Source organism: Baudoinia panamericana (assembly GCF_000338955.1).
Source record: "Baudoinia panamericana UAMH 10762 unplaced genomic scaffold BAUCOscaffold_13, whole genome shotgun sequence".
Classification (NCBI taxonomy): domain Eukaryota; kingdom Fungi; phylum Ascomycota; class Dothideomycetes; order Mycosphaerellales; family Teratosphaeriaceae; genus Baudoinia; species Baudoinia panamericana.
Window position 1 is genome coordinate 783,158 of NW_006911269.1, and position 20,343 is coordinate 803,500.

At 54.3% G+C, this 20,343-nt stretch overlaps 9 protein-coding genes across 9 annotated transcripts; 5 read left to right on the forward strand and 4 right to left on the reverse strand.

The window, feature by feature from the left end:
• Positions 1–158: 158 nt before the first annotated feature.
• BAUCODRAFT_126370 (uncharacterized protein) lies at positions 159–4,358 on the reverse strand (the record flags this gene model as incomplete). The annotated part of the gene is made up of 3 exons (XM_007682557.1): positions 159–2,266; positions 2,330–4,156; positions 4,202–4,358. The coding sequence occupies 3 exons, from the start codon at positions 4,356–4,358 to the stop codon at positions 159–161; spliced, it is 4,092 nt and encodes a 1,363-aa protein (XP_007680747.1).
• Positions 4,359–4,666: 308 nt separating this feature from the next.
• On the forward strand, positions 4,667–8,200 carry BAUCODRAFT_38439 (uncharacterized protein). Its single transcript, XM_007682209.1, has one exon. It carries the CDS (start codon positions 4,735–4,737, stop codon positions 7,960–7,962), a length of 3,228 nt encoding a protein of 1,075 aa, XP_007680399.1. The 5' UTR covers positions 4,667–4,734; the 3' UTR covers positions 7,963–8,200.
• A 5-nt stretch (positions 8,201–8,205) lies between these two features.
• BAUCODRAFT_287204 (uncharacterized protein) lies at positions 8,206–9,927 on the forward strand. Its single transcript, XM_007682558.1, has one exon. It carries the CDS (start codon positions 8,411–8,413, stop codon positions 9,734–9,736), a length of 1,326 nt encoding a protein of 441 aa, XP_007680748.1. The 5' UTR covers positions 8,206–8,410; the 3' UTR covers positions 9,737–9,927.
• On the reverse strand, positions 9,927–10,701 carry BAUCODRAFT_287199 (uncharacterized protein). Its single transcript, XM_007682559.1, has one exon. It carries the CDS (start codon positions 10,529–10,531, stop codon positions 10,118–10,120), a length of 414 nt encoding a protein of 137 aa, XP_007680749.1. The 5' UTR covers positions 10,532–10,701; the 3' UTR covers positions 9,927–10,117.
• A 394-nt stretch (positions 10,702–11,095) lies between these two features.
• Positions 11,096–13,695, forward strand: BAUCODRAFT_38441 (uncharacterized protein). The gene has a single exon (XM_007682210.1). The coding sequence runs from the start codon at positions 11,176–11,178 to the stop codon at positions 13,297–13,299; it is 2,124 nt and encodes a 707-aa protein (XP_007680400.1). The 5' UTR covers positions 11,096–11,175; the 3' UTR covers positions 13,300–13,695.
• A 696-nt stretch (positions 13,696–14,391) lies between these two features.
• BAUCODRAFT_38442 (uncharacterized protein) lies at positions 14,392–15,268 on the reverse strand. The gene is made up of 3 exons (XM_007682211.1): positions 14,746–15,268; positions 14,624–14,691; positions 14,392–14,570 (listed from the first exon to the last, which is right to left on the reverse strand). The coding sequence occupies exons 1-3, from the start codon at positions 14,984–14,986 to the stop codon at positions 14,508–14,510; spliced, it is 372 nt and encodes a 123-aa protein (XP_007680401.1). The 5' UTR covers positions 14,987–15,268; the 3' UTR covers positions 14,392–14,507.
• Positions 15,269–15,893: 625 nt separating this feature from the next.
• On the forward strand, positions 15,894–17,626 carry BAUCODRAFT_78054 (uncharacterized protein; the record flags this gene model as incomplete). The annotated part of the gene is made up of 4 exons (XM_007682298.1): positions 15,894–16,299; positions 16,353–16,600; positions 16,651–17,207; positions 17,260–17,626. The coding sequence occupies 4 exons, from the start codon at positions 15,894–15,896 to the stop codon at positions 17,624–17,626; spliced, it is 1,578 nt and encodes a 525-aa protein (XP_007680488.1).
• A 187-nt stretch (positions 17,627–17,813) lies between these two features.
• On the reverse strand, positions 17,814–18,700 carry BAUCODRAFT_38445 (uncharacterized protein). Its single transcript, XM_007682212.1, has one exon. It carries the CDS (start codon positions 18,421–18,423, stop codon positions 18,145–18,147), a length of 279 nt encoding a protein of 92 aa, XP_007680402.1. The 5' UTR covers positions 18,424–18,700; the 3' UTR covers positions 17,814–18,144.
• Positions 18,701–18,826: 126 nt separating this feature from the next.
• BAUCODRAFT_38446 (uncharacterized protein) lies at positions 18,827–20,213 on the forward strand. Its single transcript, XM_007682213.1, has 2 exons — positions 18,827–20,133; positions 20,192–20,213. The coding sequence occupies exon 1, from the start codon at positions 18,890–18,892 to the stop codon at positions 19,838–19,840; it is 951 nt and encodes a 316-aa protein (XP_007680403.1). The 5' UTR covers positions 18,827–18,889; the 3' UTR covers positions 19,841–20,133; positions 20,192–20,213.
• Positions 20,214–20,343: the final 130 nt, after the last annotated feature.

A 20,343-nucleotide genomic window follows, 5' to 3' on the forward strand; every position in this document is an offset into this window, starting at 1 on the left:
CAGGGTGAGCGAGGCGCTCTTATGACGGTATCCGCATTGTTCGGTCGATGATGATACCCAACGCTATGTAGTCGATGAATGTTAGCTCTTGTGCATAAGTCTTATGGCACCGAGCCCAGTGAACCACAAACCGACGCCATCAGAGCTGCTACAAAGCCTTATTCGAAGCGGCCAGTCAGGCCTTTACCGAGCATGCTACTATTCCGCCTCATCTGCGCAATCTTCGCAGTGTTCTCCTCCCGCCTTCTCGCGCTCGCCTCAACAATCGCCTGACGCTCCTCCGCTCGAGCCTGGTACGCGAGACTACTTTTCTTACTCCCGCCCATCTTGACCCCGCCGCCCTCCTTAGCAAGACCATTGGAGCCGTACGTGACACCACGATCGTTGCCAGCGACGGTACTCGCACTTGTCGTGGCCCGCCGCAGCAGGGACGGGACCTTGAAACCTTCGCCACTTGCTGGTGCGGCCCACGCGGTTCGGCCCAAAGCGCTTTCAGACGCAGTGGAAGAGCTGCGCTTCACGATGAGCCGGTCAATGACTGCCTTGTCCACAGGAGCTGATGTGCGGCGACGCGAAGCTGGGAGGCGAGGCGGCGGCATGGCACGGGCATCGAAGTCGGAAGGGTTTGGCGCAAAGCCTCCGTCGTTGTGACGGGATCGTTCCAGCTCCACTAGGTCGTCGTCATCGTCCACGCTCTCGCTATCTGAACCAGCTTTGTCGTTGCCCGGCTCGGAGTTGAGCCCTTCTGTCGAATCTCCATGTTGAGCATGTGGCTCGTCCAGCAAGAAGCTTAACGACTCTCGTACTTCCAGTATACTGGCCGGCTTCCTGAACGCGGTCGCTTGGGTGCGGCGCTGCTTAGCTGGCGGGCGAGTGTCTCCGTAGCCTTCTATCTCCGCAAAACGACGCTTGTTGCCGCTCACTTCTTGAAGCGGTACGGTTGCTGGCGCTTGTTGGGTCGCCTCCTGACTCTCGACTTGCGTAGCCTGCGTCGGCTCGTCCTCTGCATCGTCAGACAAGTCAAGCACCTCGTCTCTGTCATCGTCATCGGCGATAGCCTTCAAGAAAGCATCCTTCCCCCTGCTGTTCTTGCCTTGCGCCAACCCAGCGATGTTGTCATCCTGCAACAACAGCTTCCGCTTGCGAGCTTCTTCCATTTGCCTCATCTGACGTCGGCGGACTGCAATCTCATCTTCGTCCTCTTCCAAGCCCCAGGCGTTGGCTTGCTTCCTCCGCAGCGCACCGGTCGTCAGGTCTTTGTACAAACGGCTGGTCTCCTCTTCTTCGCGTTGCCGCTCACGCTCGGCGAACAGTCTAGCCAACTGCCGCTCGTCAACTTCGACATGGTTACTGTCTATCATCTCTCGATCCTCTTCGGTCTCTGGAGCCACGAAATCATCACCACCGAGACCAGCATACTCGTCCTCAGACTCTTCGGCCTGCTCTTCCATCATGTTCTTCATTTCTTGCTCAACCTCCGTGCGTTCCGCAGCGGTGAGGGTTTCGCGACGACGGCGTGCCATTTCTCTCCATGCATCCTTCGTCGCAACCTTCAGCGGAACCGGTGGCCCTTCGTCTTCTGAGCTATCTACAAGCACTGCAGCTTGTCTGCGCACGAGTTTGCCACGCCGAGGAGCCGGGGCTGTGGAAGCAACACCTGCCGGCGACTCGGTGATGCGCAAAGGCACGGTGGACTGGGTCTCATGCTCCGGTAGCTTGCCGATCGTGGTGCTTGAGCGGCGCAACGCAGACCACGGAGACGGTAAGCCAGGATCTTGAGTCGGCTCCCATCCTGGTGTCTCGGTCAATCCGGAGTCGCCGCGCTGCAGGGTAGCCGTTGTCGGTGTCTCTGGCGGCTGTGTGTCCCAGGCGAGGTTTATCCGGTGACTATCCACGACCTGACTCCCTGGCACAACACTAATCTGGCTTTCCTCCTGCTGCGTGTCTTCACAAACGGCTGGCAGAGTCGGGGCCAATGTGGACCAGGTTGGTGGAGCAATCTTCCGCAAGATGTCGAATGAGTCATCTTGCGTTGCTTGAGTCGGAGTACGCATAGTGGCTTGAAACGCCTGCGTTGGGCTCATCAGAGTGTGGTCGGAGCCGCCATTAGCGGCGAATCCAAAAGCTGCAAAGGGATCCTCGCCGTTGTCGCCAGTAGCTGGGGCATTAGATTTTACAAGATCTTGAGCAGCAGTCCATTCGGTGTCGACGGCGTCGTTCTCGTCTTCATCGTCCAAGATGATGCGACCTTGGCGAGGCTTGCGAACTACGGGGCCCGGAGTCATCGCTCCAAGACTGGCTTCCCTGTTCGCTTCTAAGCCATCGATACTTGCAGGGTCTTGATTTAGTTGCTCGTTTTCAGCTTTCGAATGGTCTTCCCCAACGTCGACACCCTCTAGGCTGTCGTTGTCGTCGTCGTCGTCATCGTCCTCATCGTCGTTGTCGTCGTTGGCCTCTCCGGCAGCCTCATCAAGCAGGTCATTACCGTCTTCCGCATCGTTTTCTTCATCTGGCTTTGATTCCTCTTCCTCGTCGCTCGAGCCGCGATACTCTTCATCCTCCTCCTCATCATCGCTGATGGTGATGTTCATCTCGTCCACGGCAACAATCGCACCATCAGTCTTGTCGCTTGCTCTAAGCTTCTCTGCTTCACGCAGCTTAAGAGCCTGCTCACGGGCCTTGTCCAGCAAATTCTCAAACGCTTCCTGATCGTGCTCCCGCTCTTCGTTGGTTTGGATGATCACGCCCTTGGCTTTCAGCTCAGCAATGCGCTCCTGCTGCTGAATTCGAGCCTGTTCCTTGGCTTTGCGTCTGAGGTCCGCCTCAAGCACTTTCGGTGCCATTGAAGGACGAGCCTTACCCTTACCCAGCTTACCAGGCCGAGCCTCATACGCGCCGATGTGCGAGAGATGCCTCAATGTGTGGATCGCCTTGCTGTCTGCTGATCTCTCCTTGTTCGCCGGCCTTGCCTTCTCGAAAGCGCGCAGATGTGTCGGTAGCTTGTTGACGATTTCCAGTTCGTCATCACTGCTATCGTACTGCTGCGCTGGAAGAGCTCTCTTGCCAAACCAAGCCAGCTGAAGGCCCTTCTTAGAGAACTCAATCTGCTTAGTAGGCGATGACAGGTCCTTTTCGACAGTAGCAGCTTTCCGACTAAGTTGTGTTGCACGCAAAACATCGACCATGTCCGGCAAGTCCTCGTACTCCCCATTGACAATCGCGGCCAAGCTAGCAATACTGTCCTCTCTGACAGGCATCAGCTTGCTTAGAGCACCTCGCTCAACTATGGCTTTCTGCTTATCCAAGGGTGTCGGGCCTGCGGTGGGTGGGCTTGACGGTGGCGTGCTTACTGGCTCCTTGAATGGCGACTCTACAGCATCGCTGTTCGGCGCTGATGAGGCGGTGCTGGCGCCACTGGTCACAACTTCTACGGAGTCCACCCCCTGCACGGAAATCCCTACAGCAGGCTGGCGGGTGCTGAAGCGCGCCAAAAGGTCCGCAGTCGTAAACTTCTTTTTGACCTTCATCTGGTGGGCTAGAGCTTGCTGCCGGGCCAGGCGCTGAGTCTCGCGCTCCATTTCGAGCAAAGCTCGCTTGCTGGCTTTGCGCGTTGGCCGAGCGGCGTCGGACATAATGCGCTCGATCTCTGGATTAGTTTCATGCTGCTCAGTCCCAAGGACTTCCTCTGGTAGCTCCACGGATGATGATCGCTGACGCTTCTGTGATTCCTTAATTGCTTCAGGCCCGAAGGTGCGCTCTCGCTCTCCAGCTTCTCGACGTAGTCGCTCTCCGCGCTTCTGGACCACTAGTTGAGCCAGCTTATCCTTACTGCCCAAACTCACAGGCTTGCTAGGTAGTTCTTCGCCGGTGTCGCAGCGTCCATTGGACTTAGCTGGGCTGACAAAAAGAGCACTCTGCGTGCTTGCAGGCGAGACACCGTGTAGCCAAGCTGACCTGTGCTCGCCTTTGAGCGGAGTGGCTCCGTAAAGATCCTCGTCGTTGGCATCCTTCTGAAACGGGGTGATTTCCTGCCGCATAGGTGGCGAAGATGGCATCGGCCGTGGGTCATCGATATCAGACCTAGGAGACGCACTTCTCATTCGAAGCATTCGTCTTGCGGCCCTTCCTTGGGGAGCTCTAATCGGTTCATCGTCGTCTTCGTGAATGGGTTGCAGAGGAGCATGACCGTAGCTAGCCTTACCACCTGAGCCAAACTGCACCTGCGCTTCCGGTGAGATTGAAGCCACATTTGCAAGGTCTGTTGGCGCGTTCGACGCTCTGGGTGATTTTGGCTCTGGAGATGGAGCCTCGTCAATCTGAGCCAGCATTCTAGCGACCTTCGAGCGCGGTGTAAGCATCTCTGGCATGGGCGAGCCTAACGCTTCCGATGCTTCCGCTTCCTCCATGGTGCGTGATGCTGGACGCGCTGATAACGTTACGCCAATGTCATTTCCTCATCAATACAGGCTCAAAGGTAATTCGAGCGAGGTGTTCGCATCGTGTTCGTAGTGTCCACAAGTAGCAAGACCATTGCTGCGACTTCAACGTTCAAGCTCGGCGCGTCGAGTGGAAGACGCGTTTAATTGCTCGCCGAGGCACGCTAGCAAAGATCGGCCGGGACAACGTTCGACCGACGAACAAATTCGGAGTTCACTCTCTTCATCCCCGAGCATGCTCCCCTTCCGTGTGCATAAGTTTCTTGTGTGACCAAGTTGAAATGGTGTGGGATGGTTCATGCTGCGACATGCTCCCTTCCGACGACTGCAGTCAACCATCGCACCTTCCAGCCCGGTATTAGCCACACCAGCATTTTATAGCAATCGGCAACCTCGGCCACCACGGTCGGCGCACCGCAGTAAGGGCGCTACTCCTTGCTCACAGAGCCGGGTGTATACCAGCGCAAGCGCGGTAGCGGCTACCCATTCAGGCTCGGACGAGCACTCGAGAAGTAGCAGCTCCGACACTGCACGTACCGAGCCAAGACACAATGTGACAGTTTATGAGGATGCACGCAGGCCCGCGGAGCGGAGCGCTCGTGCGGAACGGCAGAGTATCGATGCCTCTGACGGTGTAAAGCCTCTGTCAAACTATGGACGTCACCGCCACGGTATTGGGGAAGGCAGAAGCGAGTCTGTAGCAGTAGCAAGGGCGGATAACCAAGTCGACCATTCAAGGCTTTTCAGACGCCTGAGGGGGGCTGACGAGAGGCTCGATCACGTTGCCACAGAACGAAAGCAACAGGTTGAACGAGCTGAGCGTCAGCGGCTTGCGGCGGCAGAAGGGGATGACTTCAGCGCAGCCTTAGCACAAGCGACAGTGCGTCAGAATGATGGCTGGGAACAGATCACTGCTCGAATCAGAGCAGCACCCTCAGACTTTCCGCACAGAACACTTTCAGACCCGCGCGTATCGCAGCGACAGAACGTGAAACTTCAGATCAGACGCCAGCAAAGGCAGAATGAGCGCCATCCGTCTCTCCAGGGTGTCTCGGATCACGCCTGGTTCAACAAGGTGTTGTACGATCTGACCAAAGCGATACGCGCCCGCGCAGGACACGACGTCTTCACCGAACGCTCAGAGATTGTGCGCCTTCCAGAAGGTGTTCGGGCCGCGTTCAAGGGCAATGCCAACCAGGCCATTCTCGAGGTGATGCAGCGCACTGGTAGTCACATACAGTTGAACGTCGAAGAGTCGCAGCCCGGTGGAGCTGCCGAGACAGGATTTCAGTCTCTGGTGCTTCGTGGCTTGCCCGACGAGAATGCGGCAGCTCTCCGCCTTCTCCCAGAACTATGCACTGCTGTCACCATTGATGGTCTGGATCCTGGTGCTAGCTTGGCAAAGTACAAGCTGTTTGTCGACCAGCACAACGATACTACTCGCGCAACTACCGCTCCTGGTGCCGTTCCTGATAGCGACCGGAAGCCTGACGCGATTACGGACTTAAAACCATCTCACGATATGTTGGGGAAAGACCACGCTATCGGCTACCGTCTGTCTCCGATAGGGATCGCGAAAGAGATGGACGCACCGATGCGGATACGCACCATTTGGCGACTGCCGCCGGCTTTGGCTGGCCAATATGTTAGCTTCACCGTGTCCGACAATGGCAACATGAGCCTCGCCATTCGACGACCTAGCTACTACAGTGCCACGGAACTGACGGACTATGTGTACGCCCTGTCTTCCTTGCCTCCAGGTTTGGTGATCCGCGAAGCGCAAGCGGGCGGCAACCGAGCCGACGAGCATCAGAATAACGCCGTTAAGCACAGAATGATCGAAGTGCTGATTGAGATCTTTGACAACCCCGAAGCTGCGGCTTCTGTGACTGGCGAGGCAGTAGATGTTGCGTTCAGCTTCCTCCTCCAGCAGACGGAGTTACCGGCCTTGCGAAAGCTAATTGCGCTGCTCGAGGACAACAAACACTACATGTTTCGGACGAGTAATTTCGATGTCCTCCTTAGTGCAGCTGCCAAGGTGGGCGATGCGCACAACTTCCGGACTTGGCTGACAAACATGCTGAACCATGGCCTGCAGCCATCGTGGCGAACTTGGACATCCCTTCACAAACTCCTTGGCCGTAGGCATGGTGGCTGGGCCAAGCAACCAAAAGTACTCGAAGCGATGAGGGAATACGGCGTTCTCAACAATGTAGAAGCTGTACAGCAAGTGGCACTAAACAGCATTGAGCGAGAATTCCACGCGTATATTCGGCGATCGTCGGAGACTGCAGCGAATACGGATCTGGACGACTTTGCTGAGATCTTCGAGAAGATTTTACATCTTCCGACCAACCACGCGTTACGCACCCCTAAACACATAAGTGCCAAGAAGTACAGATCATGGCTGAGCGCACCTACAGCCAACGTCATGATCAAACTCCTACTTCAGCATGGCCGTGTGCAGGATGCATTCGCAGTCGTCAGCCTGCTCGACGAATCCGACGTTAGGCCGGATACGTACACTCTCAATACGTTCCTGGCTGCGAGCACCCGTATCCGAGACCCTGGCTTCGCTGTGTCAGTGCTGAAGCGCTTCGAACCAGCTTTCACCCGACAACACATGCCAGTTACACCAGACGAGTTGACCTACGAATTACTCTTCCGCTTGGCATGGAGACGGCAGCACTTGAACATGTTACGTGTGATTTGGCGACACGCTTGCTGCGCTGGACACGTGACGTGCGACATGGAGCACAAGATGAAGCAGTCACTATGGAGTTATTTGCCCGCGCCCGGGTCCATCGCGCGCCGTCGCGCAATGAAACTGGCCCGACAGCAGGCGGAGGCTCAGCGGAAACCTATCAAAGGCCCGCAAAAGTCCGCCCTGGTAGCGCTCGATACTCCAGCAGAACTGCCAGAGATGGCACGTTCTGCGATTTTCATGGGCTGGGCTGGGAAGTTTGCTGTTGGGGTCATCGATGGCTTGAACGAGCGGAATTGCAGCCCTATCCAAGTACCGCACGAGCGTGACGTTGCCCAAAGCTCCGCGGCGGCAGATGCTGAGGAATTGGTCCCTGAACAACACGCAGCGGCAATGTCGTCTTCCAATTCAACGCACGATCGCGCCCCAAGCTCTGGGCTCACTCAACGACAAGTCGAACTGCTGCCTCTGGCTTCACAGCCGCGCATATCGCCTTCCGGCACATTCGACGAAGAGTCTGCTAGAGTAATGCACCGCAAGCGCAAGGACCGTCTGGAAGAAGTGCTGGAGTCGGATCTGCGGCAAACCTGGCGTCTAAGGCCAACCGAGTCTTTGTGCACCCTGCTTGAACGCGCTTGGCAAAAAGACGTGTGGTGGCAAGAACACAGGCCTAATCTGCTGAGCCATACAGCCGAGCTCGCGATCAATGACAAGGTAGCTACTGAAGCGCAAAAAGCAAAAGTACTTGCGCACGATCTGCAGGAGCGATTGGAGGATGGTATCGTTGTCATGATGGAAAAGTACCGGGTATTGGAGGAATAGAGTTGTGTTCCGTGCTTTATATTGCATAGCGGTGGCGTTCGAAGGCTGTGTACAGTGAGGGATGAACCACGATGTGTCGTCCCGACGCTTATACCGCACCCTGTGAGACCAATCACATCTTGGTGGGGACGGCTGCCTCAGGCTGTATTAACCAACTCGTTACCACAAAACCTCGTCGAGCACAGTCTGTCTCTAGACATATAAATCCTGTATCTTTCTTGTCTGTGCGAGCATCGCTGACGTTGAACGAGCTTCCGTCGTGAAGTGACATGGTAACAGCAGCAAGTGAACCTCAACAAAGGCGTAACCCGCTGTCACAAGCGGAGAAGGTGTTACCAGACCGGACCCACTGCTCATTGAAAAGTCAATTGATATTCGCATTCTTTCTCCATCACTGTACTTGTGTCTATCTTATAGCGTAACATCCTGTCGTTACTGTTTCATCATAATGTCTCTGCTTCCACATCTACGCTCCATCAATGAGCACAATCTCCGGACACTGCGCGAGTCCCCGATTACGGAGCTCTCAGGTGCTATGGGCGACCTTGGAACATTGCTACCTCTAATGATTGCACTGGCTCTGAACGGATCTATCGACCTGTCTGCAACCTTAGTCTTTTCCGGGTTGACGAACATCCTCACTGGCGCACTCTATGGAATACCTCTTCCCGTCCAGCCAATGAAGGCTATTGCTTCGGTCGCTATTAGTCAATCGTTCAGCAAACAGGAGACCATGGCAGCAGGCTTGACGATGGGCATGGCCGTCTTCATCCTCAGTGCGACAGGTCTGCTCCGGTGGCTCAATCGTGCTGTACCGGTACCGGTGGTTAAGGGTATTCAGGTTGGAGCTGGGCTCGCACTTGTCATCAGCGCAGGCTCTAGCCTTATCACCCCTCTTGGATGGGTCACACCAGGCTGGGACAACAAGATTTTAGCAGTCATAGCCTCTCTACTGCTCGTCGTTGCAGCTCTACTTTCAAGAGTGCCCTATGCGCTGGTCATGACTGTCGTCAGTTTGTTCATAGCGATTGTTGTCACTCCAAGTGCAGCGTACGGAGACACTAAAGGTGGTATTTGGCGTCCTACCGTGGTTGTCCCTAATAGCAAGTCTTGGAGAATCGGCGCCATCGACGCAGCAATACCTCAGCTACCGTTGACTACGCTCAACAGCATTTTAGCCGTCGTATCCTTGGCATCATCATTATTTCCAACATATCCACCTACTCCCACGACGACTTCAGTCGGATTCTCTGTAGCCATAGCCAACCTCATCGGCTGCTGGTTCGGAGCGATGCCGATTTGCCATGGCTCTGGTGGTCTGGCTGGTCAGTACCGCTTTGGCGGGCGTAGCGGCTCTTGTGTCATGCTTCTTGGACTGCTGAAGCTGGTACTCGGTCTGGTCGCGGGCGATGCTATCGTGCCACTGCTCCAACGCTTCCCGAGAAGTCTTCTGGGCGTTATGGTCCTTGCCGCTGGCATCGAACTTGCCAAAGTCGGACAGAGCGTTGGCGAAAGCAGAGACCTTTGGGAGCAGGCTGAGCGTGAGGACGAACATGGAGAATCCTTCACAGACACGGAGAAGGAGCGCGAGCGTGAGCGAGGGAACAGGTGGTTGACCATGCTCATTACAGCCGGTGGCTGCTTAGCGTTCAAGAATGATGCAATTGGATTTCTAGCAGGGCTTATCTGGCATTGGTCATTGACGCTACCAGCATGGATCGACAAATTGAGACGTGGCTCGGTAAGACTGGGTCAAGAAGACGTGGATGAGTAAGGCTCGACATTGCCGGCCGCAAGCGCCTATTCCGCTCCGCCGTGTGGTAGTTGTTGGTCTGACCCATGCAAATTCTGACACGATGCTATGCAGATTCATGATTTCTAAGCTGACATGATGCGCGGCCACGTCCCGGGCCTGACCGGCCCAACGTTCATATACTGATTACTGTACTTACTTGAAGAACCGTGCGGATCTCTCCGCCTTCTTGACGTTGTAGCAATCAGGGCCGGTAAACGAGCTGCATCCCTAACACCATAAAGCTGACCTAAAGCAGTGCTGCGGAGCGACAGGATGGTGATCTTCTCCGTTACATGCTCTTTCGACCGAGCTGCTTCCGAAAGGCTCCGTCTTCTGCTCAGTGAGTGCCTTGTACCGAAATCAGGTGATGTTGGGGAGACTGCTCGATGATCTGAAAGTGGTGAAGACTCTGACTTGAGGAGCTTCAGTCTTGGAGCAGGGGTTGATCCAGGTGTCGATCCAGTTCGTCGCAAACGTCGCAATTGCAGTGGTCAGAATGACCAATGCCACTCGGCCAAGTGTATGAAGAGCACCAAGGTGCGGAATATTGACAGTCAGGCCGCAACCTTGCAAATCAATAAGCCACACGCGAACGATGTCGAGGAAGCCGAGCAGGACAATACACCCCTGCACAGCTTCAGTGGTCCAAGCACATGCGGCAGTGACTTGCGAACGCACACCGAAATGGAGCTCTAGTCGGCTCGGGCAGCAATATCCCAAGCCAACCATCGTGGCAAGTAAGAGCAAAGCCACCGGGACCATCCCAGTTAACATCGTAAAGTCAGAGTGACAGACAATTACAATTTGCACCAGCTTAGAGAGCACAACCAGTGGTAAGATTGTCAATCCATATCCCAATGTGACCTCATACGATGAGTATCTGCTGGGAATAGCAAACCTGAAATAGTCCTCTATGAACACCAGACTAATTCGGCATGTCTTACCATGGTCTTAGAATGTCGCGATAGTACGCTTGAAGTGAGAACGCCTGTGGTGCTAGAGCACACGACGCGGTCTCAGCTGGGTGACTGAACACATGCTGGTCCCAATGGGCCAAGCTTGACGGGTTAGACATGGCGTGAGGTAGCTGTTAGGCTGAGATGGTCTGATCCTGTTAGTGGGTGTTACTTTGCACTGGTACCGCCATGATTATCTGCAGCATCATGACTGTTGCTTGTCGGCGAGCATGATTACAGCTACTGCCTTCGTCAAACTTCTTTGCGTGCAGTGGGAATCGAGTAATTGATGAACCAGGTGAGGTGAAAGTTGGCTCCACTTGGCAGACCCACGCCGGATGCAGGCGGCGAAGCGGCAACGAGCATCACTTTAACACATGCTATTCGAAACATGTCATTCTCACTGTCTGCGTTTGCGACCCTTGTCTGCTACGGTGAGGCTCCATTGGAGCGGTCGCAGAGATGCGGGCGACCGCCGCCAGCTCCGTGAGAACTGTCAACGAGGACAAATCTCAGGGCGTGCCAACAGGAACCCTGCTGACTCTGTTATGGGCGTTTTCAACATTGTTCTGGAGCATCTTCACGCCACCGCACAAGACACTCGCTGCTAGAGTCTTGCTGTTTCAACCGTGGTGGGCACTCAGGATCTACTGGTCCGATGCGACATGGCTGCAAGACCTCATCCTGTTCTTGTCCAGCCATGCTGTGTACAGTTACTGGACTGGGGCATGGCGAATGCCTCACAGAGAGGACCTTCACTTTCTGGACCCCACTAACAATACGACGCACCTCTACTACCAGATTTTCCTGTTGCTAGCAGCCTGCGGTCTCTTCGCTGGTGGCATTGTATTTCGAGGCCACCACTTGAGGTCCATGGAGCACAACGAGTCACTGTATGCACAACCAATCGATGAGCAAGTGTTGCCTCCGTTGTTGTTTTCGAGCAAGACAACGCATACAAGACTTTTCCCGCAGAAGCATGCGTTTTCTTACACCTACTTGTTGGTTGGTGTACCAGTCGGAATCCAGGGCCGCATCAGCCGAATACTCTCCGTCGATGCTCAGAAGCCTGCCTGGTTCTCTGTTAATGCTGAGGACTACCTGCAGCGCGGGCGCGCCGAAGTGACACTGGCGCATAAGTTGAAATCCTACCTGCATACCCAAGATGTGACAGACCGTGACTATGCCCTTGCGTACCTTGTCACTGCACCTCGGTTCCTCGGCTACAGTTTCAACCCAGTCTCTTTCTGGTACCTGTATGATTCGGACACGCAGCTCAAGTACGTGATATTGGAGGTCAATAACACATTTAACGAGCGGCGAATGTACCTACTTCGTGCAGTCGGTACGAAAGTGGTCAAGAATGGCACTAAAGGCGACTTGTCAGGCCAGCATCTCAACGGCTCCACGATGGCGCAGACTGAAGTCGTTTTCAACGATGTATGGGACAAGGACTTCCATGTGTCTCCTTTCAATAGCCGTAACGGATCGTATACTCTTCGTGCAACTGACCCACTAGGAGCTTACGAGCGCACTGGCCTTGTCCGAATTGACAATACCATCGTCCTTCGATCGTCAGAGGAACATCCCAAGATTGTTGCCAGAGTCTGGTCGGAGTCCAAGCCGGAGGACCCGGCTAAAATGACCGCAATTGAATCTATACGCTTCATTGCGACATGGTGCTGGGTCGGCTTCGCAACCCTTCCTCGCATTGTATGGGAGGCGTCCAAGTTGTTCTTCCAACGGAAACTGCCCCTTTGGAATAGGCCCGAAGTCACCAAGCACAGCATCGGAAGACCATACACTGCAGACGAACTGATACTGGAGGCATTCTTTCGTGCTTTTTTATCACACGTCGTCAGCGAGGCCTCTAAGCCCTTGCGAGTCGTGTATGAGCCAGCACATAGCGAGAGCCCAGAGATTGTCCTGTACTCGCCCGGTTTCACATACGAGGAAGATCACAAGCGTACGCTCACTCTCAACGTGCAAAGTCCGGCTTTCTACAGCCGGTTCATCCATTACGAGCATGCCAAGGTTGCCCTCGAGAAAGAGTGCCTCACGGCAGATGAGAAGAACAGGACAGCCGTCATTGAACACATGGAGCTTCTGCCGATATTGCTTGATGCTATTGACGGCACATGGCGAGAAACTTCCAAAAGGCCACCCGGTGAGTACAGCATCGAACCGGTCCGGTGGGCGTGCATGAGGCGCCTACGGTGTCCACCCCCCGGCCAACCGTATCCCAGCACTCTTCATTCATTGGAGGGGCGCAAGTCGTCCTGGTCCAGCAGTCCCCAGATCGATCAGTTTGCCCGCTCTTGCTGCGAAGACAGCGCAGTCTACCGCAGAGTAGTCACCAAGATTTTCTTTGCTCAGCGATTAGCCTTAGGTGTCTCGGAATTGTTGGTAGCACTGGATCTTACCATTCGCTTCCTACTCCTTTCAGCAAGCATGCTTTATTGCGACAATAGCAAAGCGGTCGATGTCCTGCAGCCACGAAAGCTTGACGCAAGCGACATCAAAACGGTTGCCACCATGCTTCTTCTTGCGAATAGTGTACATATCTGGAGCCTAACGAAAGGCTGACATCCACACTTTCAGCGCCCCATGTTTGACTACGTTTCTTATGTGCCCTGATAGTCTGCCGTACTAGCTTGCCAGCTCCCTATACATCTGGACCAAAGACCTAAGGATCCTCCTTGTTCTACTGAGCCTCACAATCTGTTCCCAGGACATTGTCAATAGCTGCTCGGTTGCGTCTTAAGGATAGAGCTTCTGATTCTATCGACGTTTCCTGCTCTCAGACAATCATGAAATGCATTTGCAGTTGCGGTGCGCTCTTGTGTATGGAAGAGGGCGGCCGCAGCGGTGGCACACCTGGTCGAGTTGGTATGCCTTTGGCACCACAAAGTGGCGGAAATCGTCGTAGCCACTGGAATACACATGCTTTAGCAAGCTACTTTCCTCCCCACGACTACGTGTGCCAGCAGCAGCAGCCTGGGCTGGCGACAAGCTCTCTGCACTTCGCGGTGCTGCTCTGGTGGTCGTGAGGAGGCCGGATCTCTCAAGATTGTCCAGCTTTTCCAGCAAGCCGGCGAACTCGATTCTCACGGCTGTACTCTGCGTCTTAGCTGCTGATAGCGCAGACGGCGCCTTGTGTTGCCCGTTCATGCTACTGGGAACGTCAGCGAAACGAGAAATTGCGAATGAGAGCTATGTAGCTGACGGAGCCGATCTCGAATCCTCCGTCACCGTCTCCACTGCTGCTGCCGGTTGCGACCGCTCCGGGAAGAATTCTTCGATCGCGCGCATGCCCTCGCGCCACTCGTTTTCTGTCATATTCGGCGTACCCCATTCGTAGCTGAGGAGAGTTTGCTGTGGGCGTAGTAGTGGTTTGTGCTGCGTACGCTGCAATGGGAAGTACGTGGTGATTAATGTGAACTCGGGATTTGTGATATTTACATCGGGCCGTTGAGTGCAACTTTACACTCCAGTTATACTAACTCTCAGTGAATACAGAAGGTACGTGGTTGCTGTCTATGTGGGTCGCTCCTTCTGCAAGTGGTACAGCTGTCAATGGTACATCGGCAATTGATCTTGAACGGTATGATCCACGCCATCTCCGCCCGTCGACGGAATTAGCAGGTTTTGTATACTTGTCACACGATGGCAGAACTATCCAGCAGAATCAGAAGGGTATCGCATTGTTGACCGAATTCGATATGTCGACAGGAGCTCCGAGCACCCTAAACAATGGGGGTTAGGTAGACTTGATCGCATCTAGGTTGGAAGGCTTACTTCTTCCCCGTCTCCGTCGCACAGCAACCACAGAAGATTGCGGCAGGCCAACATACAACCTGTCGAGCATGAGCAGGGCAATCACCACGACATGGGAGGTCTTTGAACATACAGCCAAGCAGACAGCGACAATGAAGCCTGCAGTAGGCCCGACCACCTTGATGTGGCAAGGGTTCTGGTCTGTGAGGTGGCTCAGCGTCTATGCGGTATCTGTCTCGAGGACGAAAGCCGTACCAGTTCCGCACTGGATGCAGACTATGGGAAGAGGTAAGAAGCCGCAGTCAGCCATGTCGCCCCACGCTTCGCCAGGCAGTAGCTCTTTAACAATGGGCAGGTGCAACACCTCTGTATATTGTCTGGAGTTTGTTGTACAGAATTTAGTGATCGAAGCTAAAGAAAACGTCAACAATGTGTAGTGAAGGAAGGACGCTGTAGTATGCGGCAATCGCCGGGTAATAGCCCCATCTTTTCCCATCTTGGCAGGAGCGGCATCTCGGCCGTTTCCGTTATATTCTTGTCAGTCCAACCATCTGCGCGACACCTTGCGCTCTGGCAGCGCAACACCGTCTGCAATGTCGACATAAGGTGATATAGAGGATCTCACAAGCCGCAATAGAGCTTTGCACCTCGATGGTCCCTGCGCCTTCGCAATCTGCACACGAAATCAGCGACGCACACTGATGTATTGAATCAGCGCCCTAGAGCCAACTGAGCAACGGCTGTATAGTGTCCGTCGGAGGCAATGTTCGTCCTTTGCGCTTCGAGCGCCTATACGACGATATGCATGCGTCGATGACAGGATTATTTCGGCATGCAAGTAGAAGACTTTCGGCCGTAGGGTGACCATGAGGGTTTCTGTGCCCACTCAATACTGCATGCCACTGCCGAGGCTATCTCAGTATTGTTCACCGATCAACGACATCAGCAACATGCGCGAGCCCTTCGGATACGGAGGTACGGTCTATCTCTGGCGCTCTTACGCAGGAACGGTACTGCTCAAGTAACGCTAAACAGCCACTGAAGTGTTTACAGTGTTTAGTAATCGTGTTCTGCTTACAAGCCAACCTAGGCATACGCTTCCGAGCAGGTAGACCGTGCCGCTTTCTGTACTTTACGGCCTAGTTTAGCGACCGAGAATGTCACGGCCGTTACCATCATTTACAATACTCGTCGTGGTAAGCAGACGGAGGTCTTCAACATTGAGTTGACGTGCAACAATACCGCCGCTGCCCGAGCACATCCTCCATTGGCATTGATCGTAAGAACGAAGCACGCTTCGACCACACAACGACGTCCAATTCCGAACAATGGACAACGCAGCACACAACGTTGTCCGTCGTACAGACTCCCACCCTCCGACAGCAAGCGCCGGCCCAGAGAAGATGCAGTCGCAAGAAGCCGTCCGATCCGAGTCCGACTCGATACTCGAAGCGATCGAAGTAGGCTCCGCTGACGATGACCACGACTCCGAGTTACCTGACTTACACGACCTCGAAAAGGCTGCAACGTCGACAACACAGCACACCAAGGGAGAACCAGCCGCCCGTACGCTCACAGCTCAAGACTGGACAGGCCCCGACGACCCAGAGAATCCTCACAATTGGCAGCTATGGAGACGGAATTTTACCTTATTTGGCATTGCATCTCTTGCTTTCACCGTTACTGCTGGCTCTTCCATGATCACACCTGCGACATTTGAGATTGCTGCATACTACGGCGTTTCACGAACAGCCTCCATTCTCTCTTTGAGTCTGTTCGTCCTCGGACTCGGTCTTGGTCCTATGCTTGGTGAGTGCTTCCATGACTGATGTGTTTTTTCAAGCTGACAGTGTGAATTACAGCTGCGCCGCTGTCTGAAACGTACGGTCGCTCCATAGTGTACAAGCTCAGTGGCCCTCTCTACATGCTCTTCATCCTCGGTGCTGGGTTCTCCAAAAACTTCGGCGGTATGCTAGTCTGCAGATTGCTTGCTGGCATTGTCGGTGGCCCTGTACTTGCTGTCGGTGGCGGTACGGTGGCAGACATGTACACACAGAAGAACCGAGCTTTGGGAAGCGCCATGTTCATTATGTCACCGTTCCTAGGGCCAGTAAGTCGTTCCCAGTGTGCGTCCGAGTTGCTGTTACTGACGCGATGCAGGCTCTTGGGCCAGTCATTGGCGGGTTCGCTGCGCAGTACAAGGGCTGGAAGTGGACCCAATGGTGCACGATCTTCATTGCACTCGCCGCCTATGCGTTCGTCCTGCCGATGCCGGAAACGTACAAGAAGGTCATCCTCAAGAGACGGGCCAAACGCCACAATATCCCACCACCTCCAGCTCCCGCCATGACCACTGCCGGCTATATCAAGCTGCTTATCACAATCACGCTCGCAAGGCCGTTGGTGATGCTCTTCACCGAACCTATTGTGCTTTTCTTCAGCTTATACAACGCCTTCACCTTTAGCGTCCTTTTCTCTTTCTTCGCGGCATACCCGTACACGTTCGAGAGAGTATACGGGTTCAACACATGGCAGTACGGGTTAACATTCCTCGGTATCGGCGTGGGTGTCATCTTAGCTGTTGTCACCCTAATTTTGGTTGATCGCTTGGTGTATACGCCCTTGCATCTACAAGGGGTGAAGGAAGGCAAGCAGAACATTGCGCCCGAGCACCGGTTGTACGCAGCTATGGCTGGTGCCTTCGGCATTCCGGTCGGGTGAGTTGATCTTGTGTTCTAGTCCCAGGCTTGCTTGCTGATACCACAACAGTCTGTTCTGGTTTGCGTGGACCGCTCGTCGCTCGGTACACTGGATCTCGCCAGTAATAGCGGGTATGCCTTTCGCTTGGGGCAATGCCGCCGTCTTCATATCCGTCGCGACCTACCTTGTCGACGTGTACGGCCCTCTGAACGGAGCTTCCGCACTTGCGGCGAACGGTTTGGCCCGCTATACCATGGGTGCGGTGTTCCCCCTGTTCACTGTACAGATGTATTCCACTCTCGGCATTGGGTGGGCCACGAGTCTGCTCGCTTTCGTGAGCGTGGCCATGCTACCGATCCCGTTTGTCTTCTTCAGGTTCGGGCCTAAGATCAGGGATATGAGCAAATACAGCATGACCGCCCAACAGAAGAAATGAAACGGAATCTCCCGGACAAGGCATAAATCCACGTACTTAATCGGACTCAGTATCCGTGTCTTTTGCAAGCATGGCGTAGCGAGCCGTGGGTATCCTGCGGTTAACGCGTCTGGAACCTACTCATCGTGCGGCAAACGATAACAGGCAAGAATATCGAACGTCGTTCCGCGAAATATGTTCTGCCATTCGTGCATTGGTACTTTATGACACACTAACTGGTACTACTTGCATGAAGCATGTCGATGGCATTGTCTATCACATACGTACTGATCCAGTCTCCATTTTATGTCCATTGCACTCATCAGCGGTGACACTCAACTTATTTGTTGCTCGCAACTCATTGCAGCACCATTATCGGCTTGCAGCAGATCTCAGGCTGCAGGCGGTTCTTGACAGTGCAGCAGCACTGGCTGATCAGTTCGGAGCAGGTTCGACACACGGTCTCAACGCGCTCGATGTGACAGCAGCAGTTGCTCAACGGCTCGTAGCATGTGTGGCAAATGCCTCCCCCTGACATGTCAACGGAACGCGAGAGATGTATTAAGGATCAACGAGAGGTTTCGCTGGAATCTAAGAGGAGATTTGGTACTGCGAAATGGCGATAGTGCAAACAAAGGTTGATTCAAATAGGGGTGGGATGCGAGGAGGAAGCCATTACCGCCCGGTTGCAAGCCGACTTTGTTAAAAGAGTGGACAGTCGTGTGAGTGTTGTGCCACAGCAAAGACAATGCAATTGTTCCATACAAATCCTTCGTCGTCCGCACGGCAACGTTGTCCCCAAGACTAGACATCGCCATTGTGGAGACTTGGCGCTCACGTAGGTAATTGAGAGCATGCCTTAGCAGCTGTTGGGCATGGCGGGTCTGGCGACAAGTCGATCACAGGGGCCAAGAGGCTGCGGCGCTCTGTCCGCCTTGCTGTTGCTCAGCGATTCACCAGAGTTCTCTCCCCACATGTAGGCACGACAGGTTGCTTGTAGGAAGTGATCGGGTTGGCGTGACATGGCGGACAGTCTGTGTCTTCATGCTTACATAGTACCCTGCAGCCCACTGGTGTTGATGTCTGGAAAAGTTGTGTAGATCGTGAGTGCTGGAAGAAAGTGAAGACTTTCAAGCTTTCGATGGTTCCATTGTGCCAAAAGCTTAAATAAGCGCGTGAGTAATCATTAACGAAGTGAATCCACGTTCGATGCATCCGGATGCTTTCCCTTGAACAAGCGCTCACCCATCAACAGTACTTTTAGCGCAGGCGACAGGAACAAGCATGACGGAGCCTTTGCCGCATGCTGGCACAAAGCGACCATATTCCTCTATCGCCGAAGGCCAACCACACAAGAAGCGCAGAGTTCGACACAGGCTACACCACGTCCAGCGCCTACCGCAAGATGTTGAGCCGGCATCACAGGACCCAGCCTCTGTGCAGACACAGCTCCTGCGTAGCATCACCGCTGCGCTTACTATAGCGGGCTTTGATAGCGTCACATCTTCGGCACTGGAAATGTTCCGATCACATACTGAAGAATATATGCTACGCTTCTCGACCTACATCCGCACATCGATGCACGGAGGCAGAAGAGCAAGGCCCGCACCACCGGACTTCAACATGGCGCTCTCACTTATGCCGAACACTTCCAGCGCGTCCCTGCTGCGACCGCATCTCAAGCTGCTGATTCCAGAAGGCATATCCTACCCTTCCATTCCCGAACCCATTCCGGCACCAAGGCCAGCGCCAGATCTCTCTGCGCTGCTTAGGCCGCTTACATCGTCACTGTTACCGAACTATATACCGAAGCACTTTCCACCCTTGCCGCCGCAACACTCGTGGAAGCAGACCCCTGTCTTTCCCGAACGTGAAACAGACCCTCGCAAGATGCGCGAGAAGGCGACGGAGGAAGGTATGCTGGCGGAGCAAGCGCTGAGGCGGCTTGCTACGGCTGCCAAGTCTGGTGCGCTCAAGGCGGAGAAAAAGCGGAGCAACGCTTTGAGCGGGCCAGGCAAAGCAAGAGATGCAAGGCTTACAAAGGTTGATAAGAGGCTCGACTTGTTCGCGGATGTGATGGGGGAGATTGGGGGTAAGGCAGATGCAGAGGGTGATCTGAGCATGGCCGTGGAAGGAGCCACTGATGCGCTAAAGGACGGCATCGATGTGGGGATGCCGGAGGGCGTAGTAGTGAACTATGAGATGGGTCTTTGGAGGCACGGTCGTCATGAATGAGGCGTGCATCGATGAAATGCGACTCTGCCTGCGGAATCACACGTGCCTGGATTTAGCGTGGCGCTGGAGTTCAACGGTTTCATATCTTTCCTGGCTATTGATACCCTCTCACATAGCTGTGAGCTTCACCTATGCCAGGCTGCAGGAGGTCATAGATACCTTACGGACTCTGATCCCCAAATATGTGTGTCACTGAGACGAGATGCTTATCACGTGCCACCTTCCCACCTCACTTCATGCCATCGTAAACATCTTCCCAACTTGTCGTTTCCACGGTCAAGCCGTTTGCACATCTAACGACAGCATCAGCAAGCCATCTGATGTAAGTCAACGGCAAACCGGTATGCTCACTGTCTAAACAATCTTAACACCGGCATACAAACCACCTTACTTTGCGGGTCGTGCTTCGGTCCTTGTAGGTTGCATTCGTACTGAATCATTTCCTTCAGCTCGCACCGCTTTAAGTCGACCGGCGGCTTTCGAATTTTGCCGTTCGGCAGAGT